Below are 19,347 nucleotides of genomic sequence, written 5' to 3'. Positions count from 1 at the left end.
AATCTTAAAATTCTAAAAAAAAAGAAAAAAAGAATTGCATTAAAGTGCAACAGCACATTAAAACACACACATATATAAAAACTCTTTAATATAAGTGTTTTTAACCTTATATAACACTAGAAAAAACAATAGAGATATTGTGTCACTTTTGCAGCATTTTTCTAAATCGCTCTGTGTTATCATGACTTAGATAACCCAAAACCTTCACTTACATATAATCAACTTTGAAAATGCTACGTCTGTGTGAAATTATTCATTTATATTATACAATTATTATGCTGCCACACTATTATGCAGAAATCATTATTTATTAATAATAATAATAATAATAATAATAAATGATCTGTTATTATCACCACTGTTTGTTTAATATTCTTAATTAACCAAATGTTAATCTATATATAAGACCCAGACACTGATATTAAGGCCATTACAATTTAATCAGCACAAGGTAATTTTTTATTTGGAATCCCTTATATACTATCAGTCAAAAGCCTGGACACACTTTTCTCTTCAGTGGGAAAGTGTGAATACTTTTGACTGGTAGTATAAAGTATCTCACAGCAGTCACAGTTTTACATAACAAGAATAATGCAAAATAAAAACAATTTGAAAAGATTTTATTTCCTTGAGTGTCACTACTGCTGACAGCCAAAGAGTTCATACTGCTGGACCATCTCCTCCAAACCCAAACAGGTAGGTCTGTATTGGTCATTCTGACACTCTGCCTCTGCGGGCCAGTACTCGATCCAGGTCCTTTCACCGAGCACGTACTGAAATCTGAGGAGAACAAAGTGAAAAACTCACTGGGTCTTCATGTGGCCAGCTATTCGTAATATGCTGGAACATAATAAAAAAGAATAACTCCTTCCTTCCCCAAAAAGCTGTACATTTAACGACTGTTAATAGTTCAATATAGGCAAACTTGATTTAGTAAGAGAAAGCAGTGAAACTGTTAAATTGTTTAATGGAGACAATTTTATCAAAGAGTTGCACAAACCACAAAGCTTAAAGAAAGAATAAACTTACGACTGATTTTCGTCATCTCTGTGAATATCTCCGGACGTTCCCATGACAAGGTAGTTTTTGCCAATTTGCAAATCTAAAGCCTCCCTGCAATGCTGATAACTGAGGAATGCGCGCAATTTATCCTGAGGACCCACATCAGAATTTCCTGTAAAATATATAAATAATATATATATTAAAATATACAGGAAAAGAGAAAAAGGTAATGAATGAATAAAAGCATAGCTAAAGATGCAGTGCAGAAATATTCCATATTCCTAGTGAAATTATGCTTAAAGGAAGAGTTAAACATTTAAAATGCATTTGTGTGTATCGTAAACATGGAACTCCGCCGTGTTAAACGTTTATCTGCCAATGAATGTGATTCCCAAAAGGTTTTGTTTTTGTGGTTTTTTTTTTTTTTGCTTGGGGCCAAGAACTGAGTTTAGAAACGTCACTGAGGAGATACAATGTGGACATACAATTTTAAAAAGTGTCAAAAAAAAGTTACTAAATCACCTTACCATTTCAGGCACTTTAGAAACATTTAGCTAAAACATCAGGGGATATTACATTTCAGGCAGTTCAAAAAGTGTTTAAGTTTTACAGGAGATAAAAACTCACCTTCCTTGATGACTTGCAGCACCCGCACTGTGTAAATGTCAGTGAACAATTCAGCTATAAATCCTTCCACTCTCACTTTGTACACTGCAGACAGTGAAAGTTGCAAATTGTTAAATTGTTACCTTACTTACTTCACTGTATATTTTCAGATTGTAATAAAAGTGCTTCATAAATGCAGCCCAGTTACAATCGCTCACCAAAATCTATTTTGCTGGTTAGTGTACTCTCACAAGATTTAGCTATGCGCTGGTCGTTGCTGATGTCTCCTTTCTTCTGCATACTGCAATTCTCTGAAAATGTACAAAAGGCAGAATGTAAATACATCAGTACATTTACACGTGTGTGGATGAGTGAGTGGTGCTGTGGCTCAAATGTTTTGTGCTTTTTAAGTATGTTGGGGATTTTTTTCTCAACCTCTGCCTTCTTACAGGGTCTTGTTGCTTCTGACAGAAAGTTGTGGTGATTATACTAAAAATTGATTATTTAATGTAAAGTATGTTCAAAAACCATTTCTTCAGTGGCTACTTAACTGATTTTATACATGAAGCTGAGTTTGAAAGTCACAAAGAGCATGACTGTAAACTATGTGAACATTTTCACTGTGAGCATGTTAGCAATTTAACGTTTGCATTTTTTAAAGCACGTCTCAGAGCTATTAGTTTGGCTTTAGAGTCTTGTCTTTGTTTAATCAGATCTCGGTCTCAAGTCAACTTTAACAAGCTGCAGAACAGAACTGCTGAAGTTAAAACACAATGCAGAATGATAAATTAGTTTCTTGACCTCTTGATGCACTGTCCTTACTCATTCTTTCATGATTTACATAGCTTTATGTCTTCAGACAGACATAATGTTTACCTTCAGCACACGTGCATTCTTCTTTTCTACAGAGCCGCAGCAGTTGTCCAGCGCTCCTCTCTGGATGATAGAATTTCATGCAGTGTGTTTCTGCAACAAGAGCGGAAGGATGTTTAAAATATTTAGTGCTAAATGCAGTACAACAAAACAAGTACTTGGCCAATGTAGTAATGCCTGCCTATCCACAGTGTTACCTACTCGGGCATCTATTTTTCAAGAAAAATTCTTGAAGTGCATCATGAGGGCAAATGTCTCTAAATGTGACTTACGGTCATAGTACTCATAGACAGACACAGCAGCAGGCTGTAAGACTGCCACTTTCATCGTCTGGTGGATCCTAAAAGTGATTTCCTCTGGTCGTGTGTGGGAAACCTGCAAAGAGATGTTGGGCAAATGTGAGGCAGAGGTAAATGGGTAAATAATAAAGCAGAGAAAAAACGGACAGAATGAAAACTGATTTGTTACTTTGTCCAGGTAAATGATGAGTGAGCCTCTTTCTGACAGAACTGTGTTCATCTCGTACTTTGCAATTTGGCGGGCACGTCCTTTAGACAACTGCACACACATAAACATGCAGAAATACATTTTAGACAACTTTTAACACAATAAAAAACACTTCTTGCTTCTCCTAAACATGAACCATAACCTTTTGGGATCTGTGTGGGTGTGTGAATATCTGTGAAAGATCTTACTAAGTCCAGGTCCTTTGTGTCAATAGTGAAGCCAGTTAGCAAGCCAATATCCAAGATTGACATGGTTGCGTCACGGTCCTTGTCCTTATAGCTGGTCAGAGAAAAGACAAGTTTAACAAAAACAGAGCAGGTAAGAAGTGACGTAAGAAAGGTGCTATAGCTGGTTAGAAAACATGTTGAATAGACCCATCTTAATACTCATTTGACTTTTTGATTGTACTTACAAAACCTCTATTCTAAGCTTGTATGTCTTCTGATCCTCATCCATTTTCTCTGCAGAAACAAAACATTAGATGGATCAACAGCAGCGAAAATATGTGAGTAGATAAGCAGCAGCAAAACAGACAAAAATAAGCAGACAAGCAGGTGCAGTGAAAACAAATAAAGACTCAAAAATGCAACAGATGAACTGAATTACCTGGGAGGAGCTCCACTGACAGGTTAAACTTCTGGCAGTCACTATCCTTCTCTTTAGGTAGAGCATAATACAACGACACAATCTGTCAAACAGAAAACATTGCAAAGAGAGTGTTAAGATACAATAGGCATCCATCTTAACAGTATTGTACACATAAAGTTAAAATGTCTCATCTGAGTTTAAAAAAGGCAAAGGCACACAAATCCAGAACAGAAAAATCAGTTTTACTTACTGTCAGGGTTGCTTCTCCTGTGCCAACTGCAGTTACTTTCACATCCTGGTTTATATCATTAATCTGAATATGAACACACACAGACAGAAGGATCAGCAGATAAAACAAGCAGACAGAAAGCAACAGAAATGATGATATTAAGGAGCCACTGTGCGTTTGTGTGTGTCACAAAGTGTGTTCTCACTTTAGATGTCCTTGTGGCATAGTGGTTGTCCCTGTTGAAATTGTACCTGTCAGGCTTTGACCTGCCTGGCAACAAGATGTCAACATTCAGATCATATGCTGGCTCTTTAGCAGTGGTCCAGTACTCTGCCACTGCCTGGTACACTATTATAGTGGCCTGGGCAGTAACAAAATGAGAGGGAGAAAACAAAGCTTAGAATGAAAAATAGGTTTTAAGTACAGATGAACTATAAAGTGAAACTGTCTTAAAAACGATTGGAGGTTAAGATAGACAGAGTCTCTTGTGTTACCTGGGTAGATCCATAGCCTCCGCCCACCTTCTGCTGTTGGGTGAACCATCTCACAACAGGTCCGGCTTGCTCAAGGGCCTTTATTAACAGAAGTAAAGCCAAGGATTGAAATCTCTGTGCTTGATGGTACATTTGATTTTTAATGTAACCATAGTAAAAATGTAGAGCTCTCCTGTTGTGGTAATACTTTGAAGTAGTACCTGCCAGCTTCTGAAGCCTAGCCTTGAGTTTAAAGCTTCTAAATGAGCTCTTCCTATAATGGCACAATCACCCTGTAGAGACCTGACTTACCTGAAGCAATCACCAGAAATATCATGTCTGCCTTTATTTTTATCACAGTTGTTTCTCTATTGATTTGCAACAAAGGGTGCTCTGCATTTCTGTATATAAAGGTCTCTGATGTTTAATAAATGAGCCAAACATTTGGAAAAATCTGAATATTAAAATACATTTGTATGTCACGGCTTTTATGCTTTTTATGGGACTTTTATTTCCTCGTCAAAAACCATCTTTCCTTTTAATAACACTAAACAGCTGATGCCTCTTGCAAGGCTAATCACTCACTCACACACACACACACACACACACACACACACACACACACACACATACACACAAGTGGGATGTACTCACCTCGACCTTGACTAGAGCCAGAAGAGCGTAAGCTGTGGCCTCCAGTGTGTAAACACGTCCCTTAGGTACAGGCCAGTGGGACAACTCTGAGGAAAATACAGACAAACATTTTTTGTTATTACTGCTGATTACACATGTTCTAATCTTAGAATATTTAATCTGGTTAAAAGACTAAACTAAAATGTTAACTGGAGAATTTAACATATTTCTACCCTTCACACTGTAGGAGACTTCCACACTAGAGCGCAACTACTAAAGATTTTTATGGCCAGTAAAGGTATTTGAGGAAATAAAAAAAGAACTATGTATTTGTTATGACACAAATACCCAGCTTAAAAAAACATTTCTATTCTCTCTCATCAATATATGAATTGGGAAGGACACTGAAGAATAATTTCTTCTTTTGCAATGACCTCATATTTGGATTCTGCACTCAGCTAAAATCATCCCATAATTATTGACCATGACAAAGTGCTTTAACACTCTAAAGAAAACTTTATTGTAATGAATCAATTTAAGATCTATAGATTTTGCTTCTAGGTTTAAGAATACAGTTGTGTGACGACACCTGGTGAAGCAAACTTGTAGAGGATGTCCTTATTGAGTCTGTTTTCATTGGCCAGAGCATATGATGTCATGGCAACAGCATATGGGTTGGTGAGGCTGGGCAGACGTCTCTCCAGGTAGTCTACAGCTTTGTCTATGCTGTTTGGCAGACTCTGTACAGAAGGACAAAGACACTAGATCAGTGTAACAGATAGACTGCAAAGATTTCACACAGAAATTTTGCTTCGTTCTGTCCATTGTTCTGTGTGAGGGGAATTAAATGAAGATATGAGGAGGTAAGAGAAATGAAGAAAACAATGCTTGCAGGTGAGGTACTCACATTAACACTGGCTGCACACACCGTCCGTGACTCCTGCATAGCAATGAGGCAGAAGGCCGTCATGGAGGCATCTGAATCGGTGCCACGCACATCACCCTAGACGTGCACACACACACAAACATGTTTTAGTTTGATAAGGTGACACTCGTAATTAGTTTCCCCTCCACCTTTAGGCATGCAGTTGAAGACTGATGTTGAAATCAGTGCACGCACAATCATCTCTCCATGAGACACTGTTCCAACTTCTTTAAACATGCCATCAGGCTGCTGGGCGTTGAGAATCAGAAACTTGACAGCACCACAGATATGCTCAGCTTCTATGGCCACCAGAGTATTGGCCATGGCAAACACCTTGGCAACATAAGCTGTCAGCCTTAAAGAGAAGAGAGTAGTAGTTGAATTTTATTTATTTGCACATGATCACACAGATCAAACTAAGGTGAAGGAAGATGTGCAGACATGAATTCGTGGATTTTCAGATGCCTCACCAGGTGCTGCTTTTGCTATGGGCCCACACAGCAAAAGACCCATCAGTTTTGCGGTATGCAAGCTCGTTTTTGTATCCTGGAGACAAACAAAACACAAAACCTTAAATAGTGACTACAATTTAATCGTCTCCCAAACCTCACTTTTTGGATGTCAGTTTGAGAATGTGGGGAAAATGTTGGGTTGTTACTTTGTCAGCAATTTTAAAAAAGCATTCTGATGGCAGAGGTTTTTGAAAAATGGCAATACTGGGGAAATCTTCTATGCCTACCAGTTTTGATATGTCCAATGGCGTCATCACGTTTTTGAAAGCCCACAGCTTCCCACTGGTTGGTTTTGTCCAAATATGCCATTGCAATGACAGGCAGGGTCATGTGGATCATATTCTGCTCTCCACAGCCTGCTGGCTGGTATATCAGAGTGCCCATTGATGCCCCACTAATGGCGTTCTCCACCAGAGGACCTACATGTTCTCTTCCTACACACAAACAAATCAACTGTTATAAATCAACAGGAGGAAATGACTGAACAAATATTATCATGCATCTTAAGATCGATACCTTTTTATACTCCTTGTAAGACATAGCATGCCTAAATATATAACATTACATCTCACCTGTTACAGAGATCTGTGTGCTGGTTGATGTGTTTGGAACCACATCTTTCTTAGGGATTCCACTGTTGACAGTTAATTCTTGTTTACCACCTAAAGGAAGAAACATTGGGCAAATTGATGGATCAATTTAATTAAAAAAAAAAATTAAATTACTATAGAATTAAACTATTTAATAGGTAAACTCACCTACACCTTTGTTTCTGGGGTCAAGAGGTATAATCTGAGGAGCTTTAACCAGTACACCTTCAGGCTAGAAAAACAACATGACAAAGCTTAGAAACATTTTAATATAATTTTGGTGTGTAACAAAACAAAATATGGCTTGTTTAAAATATTCCTACTTTCTCAGTTTTCATTTAAAAAAGGTCCTGAAGGTGTCTTCTCCCTTTACACTAACTCAGCAAACCAAACCAAATCGTAAACATAGAGTTGCCACATTTTAAAATCCTAATTTTTCAGCAGTGTTTTGTAACAATTAACACAAATAATAATGTAATAATAAGAGAAATAATGTCATCCTGCCAGTCGTGCTTACATTCAGAAAACTTTTCTACTTTATATGCCATTCTAGAGGCAAGGGCAAACAATGTAGGTTGTTGTTTAATCTGGGGGACCTGAGCATCAAGTGGTAACATACAATGCCTCAGCCAAACACCACTGGCTGCTACTGGATGGATGCAGCCACCCGTGCATTCAAATTATAGAATGAAATATAAGATGAGATGCAATACAGTGTGAAGGTACAGTCTTACCACCACCAGTAGCGTCTTTCTGATTCCATCATTCAGCGACGAGTCTTTAACAGCTGCTTTGACCTCAATGTTGAGTTTTCCTTCCTTCATAGGAATAATGATAAATGGTACAGATCGTGTAGAGTCTTGCCCAACTTTCACCTCCTGACGATACTTTACACGTTTAGAAGCTGAGCTGCACACATTCTCGGACTCAAGCAGATCCACACGCACCTTGAAAAAGTGAAGGAAAGATGTGGAGAAAGTGCATTTCATTTTGACAATTTCCAGTATTCTTTATCATTACGTATAGAACAATAGCAGTGCAATTCCCAGCTAATGTAGGAACGTGCATAACTGAACATAGCTAATAAAGATCACAATTCTTAATTTTAGTTTAGACCACTCAACAGTGATCCATTTTTTATTTGAAGAAATGTAATATTTTAAAATCTATCCCACAGGAAGAATCTGATATAAACAAAAGCTCAGGTGAAGTCAAGTCATTACAGCCACGTACAGTAAACACAGTACATAATAAAGGAACCATGGTGCTACATAAAGACAGTAAAACAATACTCAAACAACTCATATCTAATAATGAGTTAGGTGATAATTGACTACGAGCCATAAAAATAAAAATAAAAAACTTTTTTTCCTTTTTAATAACACAGACTTACTTGGATTTCATCTGGGCTGTAGTTGTGAAGGATTGCTTTAATTTCTAGCTGCTCTCCACGGACTGCAGAGTAAGGCAGTCTGAGGTCAATGAAGAAGTCCTTCCTGACAATTACTTCTAATGGATCACCAACACAGATTCCTTAAAGACAAAGCGTACAAAAGAAAGATGAAACTGAAAAAAAGGAAAATGCGATGTAAGATGTGAGGGATGAGGAAGATTTAAGGATACAGAGACACAACTAAAACACAAGAACTCACCATGAGTTCTTGACAGACTGATGCCAGTGAACTGCCAGGTTGTGATTGAGTCTTGCAAAGGGACATGTTTCACAAATGAGGTTGGTCCACTGAAATAAAGAAATGTTTTAAGACTTTGAAGGTAAAGAGTAGCATTAAATCCTAGCTGGGCCTTGAATGAAAACAAGAGTGTATATTTTACATGTATGACTGTTGCCTCACCAGTTTGGTATTTGTGGTGCACAGCCAGGTAGGTTGATATCTAACCACAGCCAACTTTCAGGGAAATTGGTGCGAGAAACAATTTCACTGCTGTCCATGTAACTGTTGTCCTCTTCCTCACCTAGTGGTTCATGACAAAGGTTAATATTTTGATTTTGTACTGAAACTACTTATAAGAACGTGGATAACCAAGAAACCAACATGGCTTCCCTCCCCGCCTTGTCCCTGTCTCTTACTGCGAGCCATCTTGAGGCTTTCCTCCTTCTTCTCATCGCGCAGGTTTGCCATCTCCTTGCAGCAGTGCAGGAAGGCCTCAGCACAGGCTGCACCATCTGAAATGTACTCGCTGCGCCTCTCACAGCTGTAGGAAACTGGGGTGGCCCTCATGCCGTCCAAACAACAGTCACGTTCTAGATCGGTTTTATATTGACTGACTGGAAAGAAAGAGATTTGTGCTGAACAGACCTGGAACTTTGTTTTTACATGTCATAGTTGAGTTGCAGCATTGTGGATGTCAGTGATGTAAATTGTCCAAAGGAAAGACATGATATGACTCAGCTTCTGATTACTGAGTACTGCAGAGGCGCTTACCTAAGGTGGTTGTGACTTCCATGATAGTAGAGGAACGTTTCCTCCTGCTTGGGGCTGGACAGTTCAACTCTGGAAACACAGCACAGACCAGGGGTCTCATTTCTAACTGTTGCTTCCACACAAAATGGGGCTTGAAACAAGCATTCAACATTTCCCATTTCCCAAAACGCTGACAGTGAAGCAATGAGTTGAAGCCACATTTTATAAAGATCCTTCTAAGAAGTTTGATCTTGCTTCATACTGAACTAATAACCATGTCCACAATATGATAAACATTAAGGACATTATGATACTGTTCTACTGTTCTAGTATTTGTTTTAAAAGATGCAGGTTAACTCAAACTTTAACCATTTACATCTGTGAGTCATTATTAAACTATAGTTAATTAATTGATCACATGGTGCAAACTTATCGCTACATTACCAAACCCTCAGAGCTCAGAGAAGAGGGTTTAATCCAAATTACAAAAAAACACATACTGTATTCTCACACTTACTCACAGTGGTAGGTGGCAGATAATTTGGGTTCTGATATCTATTGCTGAGATTTCACTTCCACATTGGAACAAAAAACGTGTGTGGAACATTGTGAGGCTCACAGACTGAAAATTATACCAGTAATCTAAGAAACTGATACTAGCAAAGGGTTGCAGTAAATATATTGTGCTATTGGTGAAAAGATCCTCCACAATCTTAAGTTCTTAGGATGCACTTGAACGTACTATCGGTGACAAATAAGAAAACCCCAAAGATATACATGCATTCCCTTTATTTGTGATATTTCATTGATACAATATTAAATGTATCATAGAAATATTTGCTTGTTTTCCTGGTGGGTGAAGCAGTCAACAAATGAAGAAAATAAATATTTTAAAAAACAAGCTTGTTAATTAATTGTGGATATGTACAGTGGAGTACAGTGGATTATTCCTGGAGATAACAGTTTGATCTGGACAGTTAGATGAAATTAGACTGAGAAAGTTATCTCACCTTGTCTGTATGGCGTCCCAGAGACAGCGCTGGTTTCAAACACCAGCCCGGCATCGTAGAACACATTCATACTGTCCTTCCCTCCACCCGGTGTGCAGCCGGTGTCATACTTCTCTACAATGTCCCACACCTGAGCAGAGACAAATATAAGTAGACAAATTTTAAGGTTTTATTATGTAGGTTAACAGACATATCTGTAAACAGCAATACATTAAATATCTACTGCAGGACAAATTTATGTTGAATATTATCTGAAACCACAGGTTAACAAACTCGAACACTGTTTGCCCTTTTTTTTTTTTTAAACAGTGGAATAACCAGTACTTTAAAACAATTGAAAAGTAAACCTGTGTGCTGTTTATGTAATTTTGTTTTATTAATAACCCCTATTAAGTATTTTCAAAGATAAAGGTCAAGTGATGAAATTGCCTTTTTCTGGGTGAGGCGATGCTTGTTGTTCAGGACATAAACGCCTTTGTCCACTGCCACCAGTCCAACTATGGCCCCTGGGTCTCCTGTCACCTTGAGACCAAACATCCTGCGAGGCTCGTAGGATGGAGCATTTCTTGTTGATTCCAACTTCAGCTACATGTGAAGGGAAGAACCATGACTGAGACATGCAATTTTATATTTGTTAAAGCAGTTACATGCATATGTACTGTAAATATATTTTTATTAATTCTTTGTGATTGGTTTGTTCACTGGATCAATGTAACATTGCTACATTGCTGTTATGTGTCTCACCGAGCCCATGCAGGAGTCCTGCACATCCACCCAGACAGAGTCTGAGACCACTTCATTGTCATTTGTATGGTAGTAGGCTATGATGCGGAAGGATGGCAACATGTCTTTGGTGATAGGGACTATAAGGGAAATCAGAACTTGGCCTTCTGTCCTGTAATGACCATATTTCACCAGCTGTCCTCTGCTCGCGATCTGGAAACATGAATTTACATGAGTGCTTATCTAAAATGTACAGTTATGTGTATACATTTCAAAGGCTGTGGGATGTAACCAAAATAATTATCATACAGACAAGTGCAAAACATCTCTCACCAGGTATGTGATGTCTTGATTTGTCTGCTTGTTGAGGTTGAGGTTAATTTTCAAGTTGTCATCTAATTTAACATCTGCTGTATCCACCCCTGTAAAATACAATTTTGTAATGAGCGTAAGACACTGAAAAATCTAGTGGATAGCACACAGATGCCACCATCAGCACCACTTTTTCATCCCATCCAATGTTAGTTCAGGATTTTCTTTACCTATGTGGATGTAGGTTTTGCTCTTGGTAGTATACGGGTGAGCGTTCATGGTGGCTGATGCTTGTCTGTCTTGTCTAATATCAGGCTTATTGGTACTTGCCTAAATTAGAGATACACACAGACAAGCATATACATGTCTTGAACAAACTATAACAATATAACAAAAATTAATAACAAATATAACAAAAATATACAAAAGAAATATTCATGAAAAGTCTCAGATTAGTCCTCTTAGTTATTTAAAGGCACTTAAAACAGGTCAAACAGAGTTAATTTGAGTTAATTTAAAAAAAAACTTACTTGGATTGTCAGTACTGGTGCATTTGCCACTGTATTGATAGTAACCCTTGCCATGCCATTGGCTGCAGTCGAGCCCTCCACCCCGCCTGGATTCACTGTCACTGGAACACGCTGTGCTGGAGTTTCATCAGGATTCAAAACTTCAACCTGTCGCCGCAGAAATAAGCAGCAGAACAATCAGAAAACATCTAAATGTCTTTTTACATCAGTCACATCTTATTAAGTGCTCAAACAACACAACCTGTGCAATAAGTACTACGACTTAGTACAGCAGATGTGTATAACACACCAAACCTCGTCTGTGAAGATCTGTCCTTTGCAAATATTTCACTAATCACTTATTCATGGGTTAAGTAAACATTAAACAGAATGTGGCTATGAATAAAAAAAGCAGAACAGACTGCTGGCATCAGGCTTTTCAACACAAAAGGTTATGTAAATAAATACTTTACCACAACATCAAAGGACATTCCTGGTTTGAAATATTTTGGTGTTTTCTTGAAATGGATGGTGTACGGTGACGACACAATCTGGATGCCTCTTAACTCTGCCTCCACCATTTCACCACCTGTGAGTCAGTGTCGAAACACAAACACATTGACATCTGTTCACTTTCTTCTTGATTAACTAATATCTGACACAATGTCTTTATCTTCTTTTTTTGTTGATTTTATTTTTTTTATTTTAGACACCAGCATTAGTGATCAAACATACTGAACAGGCAAAAACACAGAATCTCTTTCTTACCATTCTCCGTCAGCACACTGACAGATACGAATATGGAATTTTTTTCCAGCATCTCGATGTTTGGAAAGGTCTGTATGATTTGCTGTTTCTTCAGTGTGACCACTCCTTCCCCAGACTTAACCTAATGTAACATAATAAATCGAAAACACATTTAAATACACTATGCTGGCACAGTAAATAGAGTTAGTTAACAATTACATTGTTGGTCCTTCACTAAATTAGTAAATTCTGTTAGCCTAGCTTTATACCAGACATCATAAATAGCAGAGAGGTGGAAAACTGAAAATCAGTTTTTCATGTTTTAGTCTTAGGTAATTGTGCAGATTTTGCAAAGAGTGTATGTTGTACTCACTGTCACAGACTGCATTGAGCTGGGAAAGCTCTTTTTTTTACCCTCATGTACAACCCCAAACACAGCATAGGCTGCCCCGTCCACATCTTTACCAAACAGATACCTAAAACCACAACAGAAGGATGTGTTTAGTCCCAGAACAAAGTCAAAACATTAAAAAGCAAGAGGCATAATGTGACAAGAACAAATAAAAAACAGTCTAACTCAGTGAAGCTCCAGCAATCAAACCAGGTCCATAAAGCTATATAAAAACTTTTACATACATAGCTTTAATGTCGATGACGAGCTCTTCACTGTCCACGTAGAAGAAGGGGGACCTAGGTGTCAGTTTAACCTCAAAACTGGGCAGCACTGAAAAATTAAATGCATTTCGTTGTATGTCCAATCAAGTAAAGGTAAGAAATGCTGTAAAGCTTTTACAGTTGTCATAAAAAAGGACCTACCATATTCTTTGACCTCAAACTCTGCAGAGTAGCTCTGTTGTGGGTTGCTGTGGAACTTTGCCAACACTTTCCACAGTCCTGGACTACACATACATATAAAATGCATTTCAGCAAATATAGTAATGATGAAACAGTCACAACTTACACTTCCCCATAGAGACAGAGGGCATTAAGCAAAAACACTGACGATAAGACAAAAGGTTATTGTGTCCAACTTGACCTTAGTTTATAAGGATTAAATGTAATTTATTGTAATTAAATGTAATATAATTAGTTATTTTCTTTCCCTATTGTTATTTTCAATTAAAATATATCTATAACTATTTATCTATCTATACATATATACGGTATATATAATTTCAGAGTATATACATAGAGTATATATATATATATAATTGCAGTTTTTGACTCTTGTCACTTGTGTTGAACTATGGATTATGCATTAATTCATCAGTTGGCCTGTCATTTTTGGCATAAAAGTCTCTGTGGGATGTGTGTACTGAGGATTCAGAGTGCGCTCAATTCATATACTACTTCATATATTGTATGATTTAAATCTATTTTGTTTAGTAACTAGACAAACATTAAATTTGAAATAACAGAATTAAAACCTACCACAAACATGCTAAAATAAACTGGATATATACTTGCCATTGAATTGCACATTAAAGTGTAAACAACAGAACATGTATAAAAATGCAAACGAAATAAAAAACTCACCTAGCAATTTCAGGGAGTTGGTAGTCTCCAGAGTGGATCCCTGATTTCACAGAGACTGGATCAAGTGGTAAAATGATGCCTTCAGGAGTCTAAAAATATTAAGACAACTATTAACAGCAAGCATTGCCACTGATGTTTTCTTAAAACAAAGTTTTATATATATATATATATATATACCTTTTCACTTTTTAATTCAAATGCTTCTAAAAATTGGAAATTTTAAACACACACTCACTGAACCTTCCTACTGTATCTTGTGTTTAAAGTCAAGCTCTAGTAACAGCCTTCCCACCACTGTGTTAAAACACATGCCTGTCTCCCTCTAGTGGATGAGTTGCACATTTAAATGCAACCGCTCTCACACAAGGCAGATTATATACATATATTTATACATATATATATATATATATATATATATATATATATATATATATATATATATATATATATATATATATATATATATATATATATATATATATGTGTGAGAGCGGTTGCCTTGCCTTGAAATAAGATGCAGTGAGCAGTGATAATATTATTTAACACTTGGTCTTAAAGATAAAATACAGTACCACAAACTCAATGGCAATCGATGCATTAGTTTGGCCTGGGTCAGTCCTATCTACAGGCTCCATGCGGGGTGTCACTGCAAACATCCTGTAATGAACTGACAAAGAGAGAAAATGCCCGTTTTGCTAGTGAAGGTTGAAAAAGGACATCTATTTCATCTCATGTGGCTGTTTTATGAACTCTTTATTATTTTAAATATGTCAAAATAGGGTTGATTTAACTGCACCTTCACTTTAAAACACAAAAAAGGCCTTATCTCAGTAACCTTATGTAGAGACATTGTTACAGAGAGGTGTTTCTCCTCACTAATGTAATACTGGGGTCACCTTTAGTGTTGGGCGTGTAGAGAGTCTTATCGGTCTGAATGAAGATGTATCCAGACTGGAAGGACACTAACACGACCTTCTCCAGCAGTCGGTCAGGGAACTGAGCTTGCAGGTAGACATACTGTTTCACATTGGGATCTCTACTGAAGTCCTCAGCCGGGATCTGGAACCAATATCAAGAAACATAGGCAATATGTGAGGGCCAGGACGGGAGTATATGGTGAGTATTTCTTGATCCTATAGCAGTTATACTTAATTTACCGTTATTTGTCCGAAGCCCTGGAAGAAACTTCCACTGGTAAGGGTCACAGATGTGCCTGCAAGCCTTTTGCTTTTGGTTGGATGGCTCGACACACTGATATCAACTTTAATGTCCGCTCCAGTGCACTCTTGACACTCCACAAAGATGTTTTCTGCTGTTCCTACCCGCAACAAGTTGGGGGAAGACATCACCTTCCTGTAGATAGTAGGAGAAGACAAAGACTGAGAATAGGCTGTACTCACTGTTCAACATGTACTGTCAGGGATGCATTGACTTTAATGACAAATCTTCTTTTATATTGTATGGATTTTAGGTACATAAAACCGCACACACTAATAATAATGGATGTGTTCATATATAGGATTTTTTTTGTGAGTGACCCTTTATATTGAAGCAAGTGATTCTTGTAGCTCTCACCACAAGTTATGACCCTGAGTGAGATTTTCCTTCATATATTCTTTAATTTGAAAGACCTGAACTACCTGGAGGGGGACAATAGTTTCAGTATTCAGTTTCAGAAAAATTACAAACATGCAAAAAATATTTCCTGACAATTTTGCGACACCACATGTATATTTTGTAACCCTGTGGGGGGAGGTTCCAGCCCCCATGGTTATAGCAACTGTTGTAGAGTTTCAATTCATCTAAATTACAGGAATAAAAAACAAATAAAAACAGTTTTTGGCTGAGCAAACATATTTACTTAGATAGAGATCTTCTGTTTCATCATGGACTTTAGTAACCTATTGATTAACTTGATTAAGATCCACTGAATCATTAAAACCTTTCATCATGGCTCGGGGCTCTATTTGCTGTGTCTGACATAATGCCTCACTGTGTAAACTAAAATTTAGGACAATTTATTGGCATCACTGAAAGGCCACAGTACCTTGACCAATGTGGCACAAATTGTAAATTGGATTGCAGCTCCACATTTTGTAGGACAGAGGTGAAATAGAACTGAATCAAGGTTATATCTTTATTCCTACACTTAAACTGTTCATAGATGCAGAGGATCCCAGGTCTTGTTGCTTTTTCATTAAGATTAAAACAATAAATATTAGGCCTAATTTGAAAACAGCGAAGTGAACAAACAAACAATATTTCAGCTCTGCACTTGTGCATGAATTCAAGCTCTGAGGTAAATGGATAAAGGTAAGGCAGCTGTACTTACAACGGAGCTCCATTAGCCAGAAAAGTCACAGAGGTAAAGGCCAGAGAGGCCAGCAGCCACAGCTGGGTCCTAACCATCTTCCTACCTGATGCTGTGCTGCTGTCAGAGTAGACTGTTGTTCTGCAGCTCCTTCCTTTTATCCTGTCACCTCCCTCCTCCTGTACCACCACTTCACCCAATACTGCCTCATATCCCCCTCCCAAAGCAACCTGTACACGCAACGCAATCACTTACACATGATTTCCCAGCAGCAGTTGAGAAACCGTTCATCTCTGTTAAAAGTTATCAGAGCTCTGAGGAAAAATAAACATTAGAAAATCAATGAGTGTTTACATGTTTCATTTCTAAACTTACAATTAAACAAGCAGTTGCTGAATAAAACTGTTGAACAACTGAAAAACCCAAATGTTATTCTGTATTTCTGACTGGTGTTTTATAATATGACTACATTATGACTAATATGATTTTTGTACCATGTCTTCTTGTTGTAGTACATCTGAGCTTGTTGAATTTTCTGCACTCACACATAATCAAACATCATCAAAGTACGCTAATGGGGTGAAAGTCCTGTTGTGAAATTTCTGTCTGGGGCAACGTTTAGGAGTTTCAGTAAATGGGAATTTTCTCCAAGGTCAGTCAGATTCAAATAATCGCAGACTGAGGTTTTCATTTACTTTTTGATTTATACTAGTGGTCAAAAGTTTTAGAGCAGCTCCATTTTACAGTTTTTATTGATATTTGTGCAGTTTAATGACTTAATGCAGGCCTAATATGAAATGACAAAAAGATCATGGAATAATTTTGTTTAACTTTTTTGCAGATACAGTTGTGTGCACTAATTTAACTCCCCCTGCCTGTTTGAGAAATATTTTTTTTTCTTTTTTTTAAAAATATAGCCCAACGTGCAGAACCTGTATCTGCCTTTTTAAAATCATGACAACAGCAATTACTAAGATACTTTCTGCTTATCCCTTAAATGTCTATGCTGCATTAGTCCCATTCACAGAATAAATTGCACGCTGACAAAGCAGCAGTAGTCTCTCTCTGTCTTTTCAGATTCCCAACAAGTTAGACTGAAAAAAGACTGCACACACAGATCTGAGCTCTGTGTTTGCTGAACTATTATCACTATTATCTCCAGTGACGACTGTGTGCATTCTCCTTCATTCAGTCGATGTACTGTACATCACAGCACTTTGAATCACATTTGATAATGAGTCCACATTTGCAGTGAGAAACTCAGTATCCACTGGCCACATTTATATGGTACCAAAAAGGAATGACTGAACTTTTTGTGAGTTTCATGCACCTCAGGTCTACAAATAACCTGCATCCAGGAAGTGAAAGACATGAAGATGCAGCTCAGGAGCTTGAGACTCAATTCAGCAGACTGGTTGTACTACGCAGCATTTAGAGCTTATCAGACTGTATTAAGTATAAACTGTTGATTTCCTACATTATAACACTCAAACCTTATTGCACTGCTCACAATCTATAGTGAACCTTGAGTAGGTAAAGTTTAAAACAGTTATCTAGCTTCACTTTTTGTTGTCACACTTTTTCAAATTTTCATTTGAAGGAGTAAGTCTGATGTCTGATTTCTGCCACATTAGAGCTCTTCTCTAATAGTCCTAGTGTAAAATCAAAACACACACACACACACACACACACACACACACACACACACACACACACACACACACACACTTTTTTTCTGGATGACTGAGTTCTGATCAGCCTACTTCAGCCTGATGCAGCTGTAGTTTATGAGCTGTGCTATTTGCAAAGTTTGTTTGATTAGTAATGAAACTGGGCTCCGCCAGAAAGAACACTGTCCTCAGTTGACTAACAGCCTTTGATACTAGCACAAGGCCTTTCCTCTCTAATTATTAAACCTAAACCTTTATGTGTGACAGTGTGACTGGTTGTTTGTGTTTCAAGGTAAATGCAGTAAATCCAAATATTTAGTGCTGAGCTCTGTGGATTGTGTTGTTACAAAAATATTACTTTTAAAGAAAAAAGGAAATGTTTCCAGTTGGACTTCAGAGACAGAGACAGAGACAGAGAGAGACAGAGAGAGACAGAGAGAGACAGAGAGAGAGACAGAGAGAGAGAGTGTGCAGGTAGCCGTTTCTGACTGGCGCTGATAGGACACGTGACGAGGCTTATTTACATATGGGCAGCCAGGTGAGTTTGGGAGAAACTAGTGTGAGGTCTGAGCTACGTTTTCCCAGCCCTGACTGCTGGCTTGTCAGTTTTCTTGGTTTCCCGGAGCTGTAAACCAGGGGTCACCGCAGGGCGCGTCGGCCCTCTCCCCTACAGGAAGCGGCAGGTAACTCCCACCTGGTTTATCAACTTTAGTCGCTTCAGAGAAAACCACAGGTAGCCTGAGTCACACAGGAGCTCCCTCAGTCCCCTACCTGTCGGCGGCTTCACCTGTCGTTTCACAGCAGCAGCACCAGGCTCACCTGACCTGGGGAGGCACCGGTTCGACAGGAGGAACACGACCTGCGGGATTCCGCCGTGCGCACACGCTTCCGCCTGTGGCAACGTAAAACTTTAGTGGGTGTGTATCGAGGATTAGGGAGGAAATGAGCCTTTTCCGTGTGATACGGTAAACACAACTCCTTCATGGGAACAAAAGAACCTGTATTTGTGTTGAATGAAGATATTTAGGGTGAGTTTATTTTCCTACCTGTTGCATTATGGGTAGTCTCTTATCTCTGAGGACTAATTTCTGTGGTTTGGTGTTACCTGTTCATGTAGGCATGATTTTCTTTGTATTTATCTGTTCTTATCTATGAATCAACAGTTCTA

At 38.0% G+C, this 19,347-nt stretch overlaps 1 protein-coding gene across 1 annotated transcript; it reads right to left on the bottom strand.

The window, feature by feature from the left end:
• Positions 1-317: 317 nt before the first annotated feature.
• Positions 318-16,678, bottom strand: LOC113128732 (complement C3). The gene is made up of 43 exons (XM_026304258.1): positions 16,531-16,678; positions 15,356-15,551; positions 15,095-15,257; positions 14,771-14,865; positions 14,199-14,287; positions 13,479-13,561; positions 13,299-13,386; positions 13,036-13,138; positions 12,684-12,804; positions 12,389-12,504; positions 11,937-12,083; positions 11,637-11,736; positions 11,428-11,516; positions 11,116-11,307; positions 10,801-10,956; positions 10,372-10,501; positions 9,383-9,451; positions 9,028-9,225; positions 8,792-8,912; positions 8,591-8,679; positions 8,332-8,471; positions 7,673-7,885; positions 7,107-7,170; positions 6,921-7,010; positions 6,576-6,782; positions 6,307-6,382; positions 6,032-6,191; positions 5,819-5,914; positions 5,501-5,651; positions 4,933-5,018; positions 4,300-4,377; positions 4,011-4,166; positions 3,827-3,889; positions 3,595-3,676; positions 3,401-3,449; positions 3,177-3,267; positions 2,950-3,039; positions 2,754-2,856; positions 2,485-2,574; positions 1,827-1,919; positions 1,630-1,713; positions 1,030-1,174; positions 318-780 (listed from the first exon to the last, which is right to left on the bottom strand). Exons 1-43 carry the CDS (start codon positions 16,605-16,607, stop codon positions 639-641), a joined length of 4,971 nt encoding a protein of 1,656 aa, XP_026160043.1. The 5' UTR covers positions 16,608-16,678; the 3' UTR covers positions 318-638.
• Positions 16,679-19,347: the final 2,669 nt, after the last annotated feature.

The sequence above is a fragment of the Mastacembelus armatus genome, chromosome 1 (genome assembly GCF_900324485.2).
Source record: "Mastacembelus armatus chromosome 1, fMasArm1.2, whole genome shotgun sequence".
Taxonomy (NCBI): Eukaryota; Metazoa; Chordata; class Actinopteri; order Synbranchiformes; family Mastacembelidae; genus Mastacembelus; species Mastacembelus armatus.
This window is presented reverse-complemented; position numbering and strand designations above follow the sequence as displayed.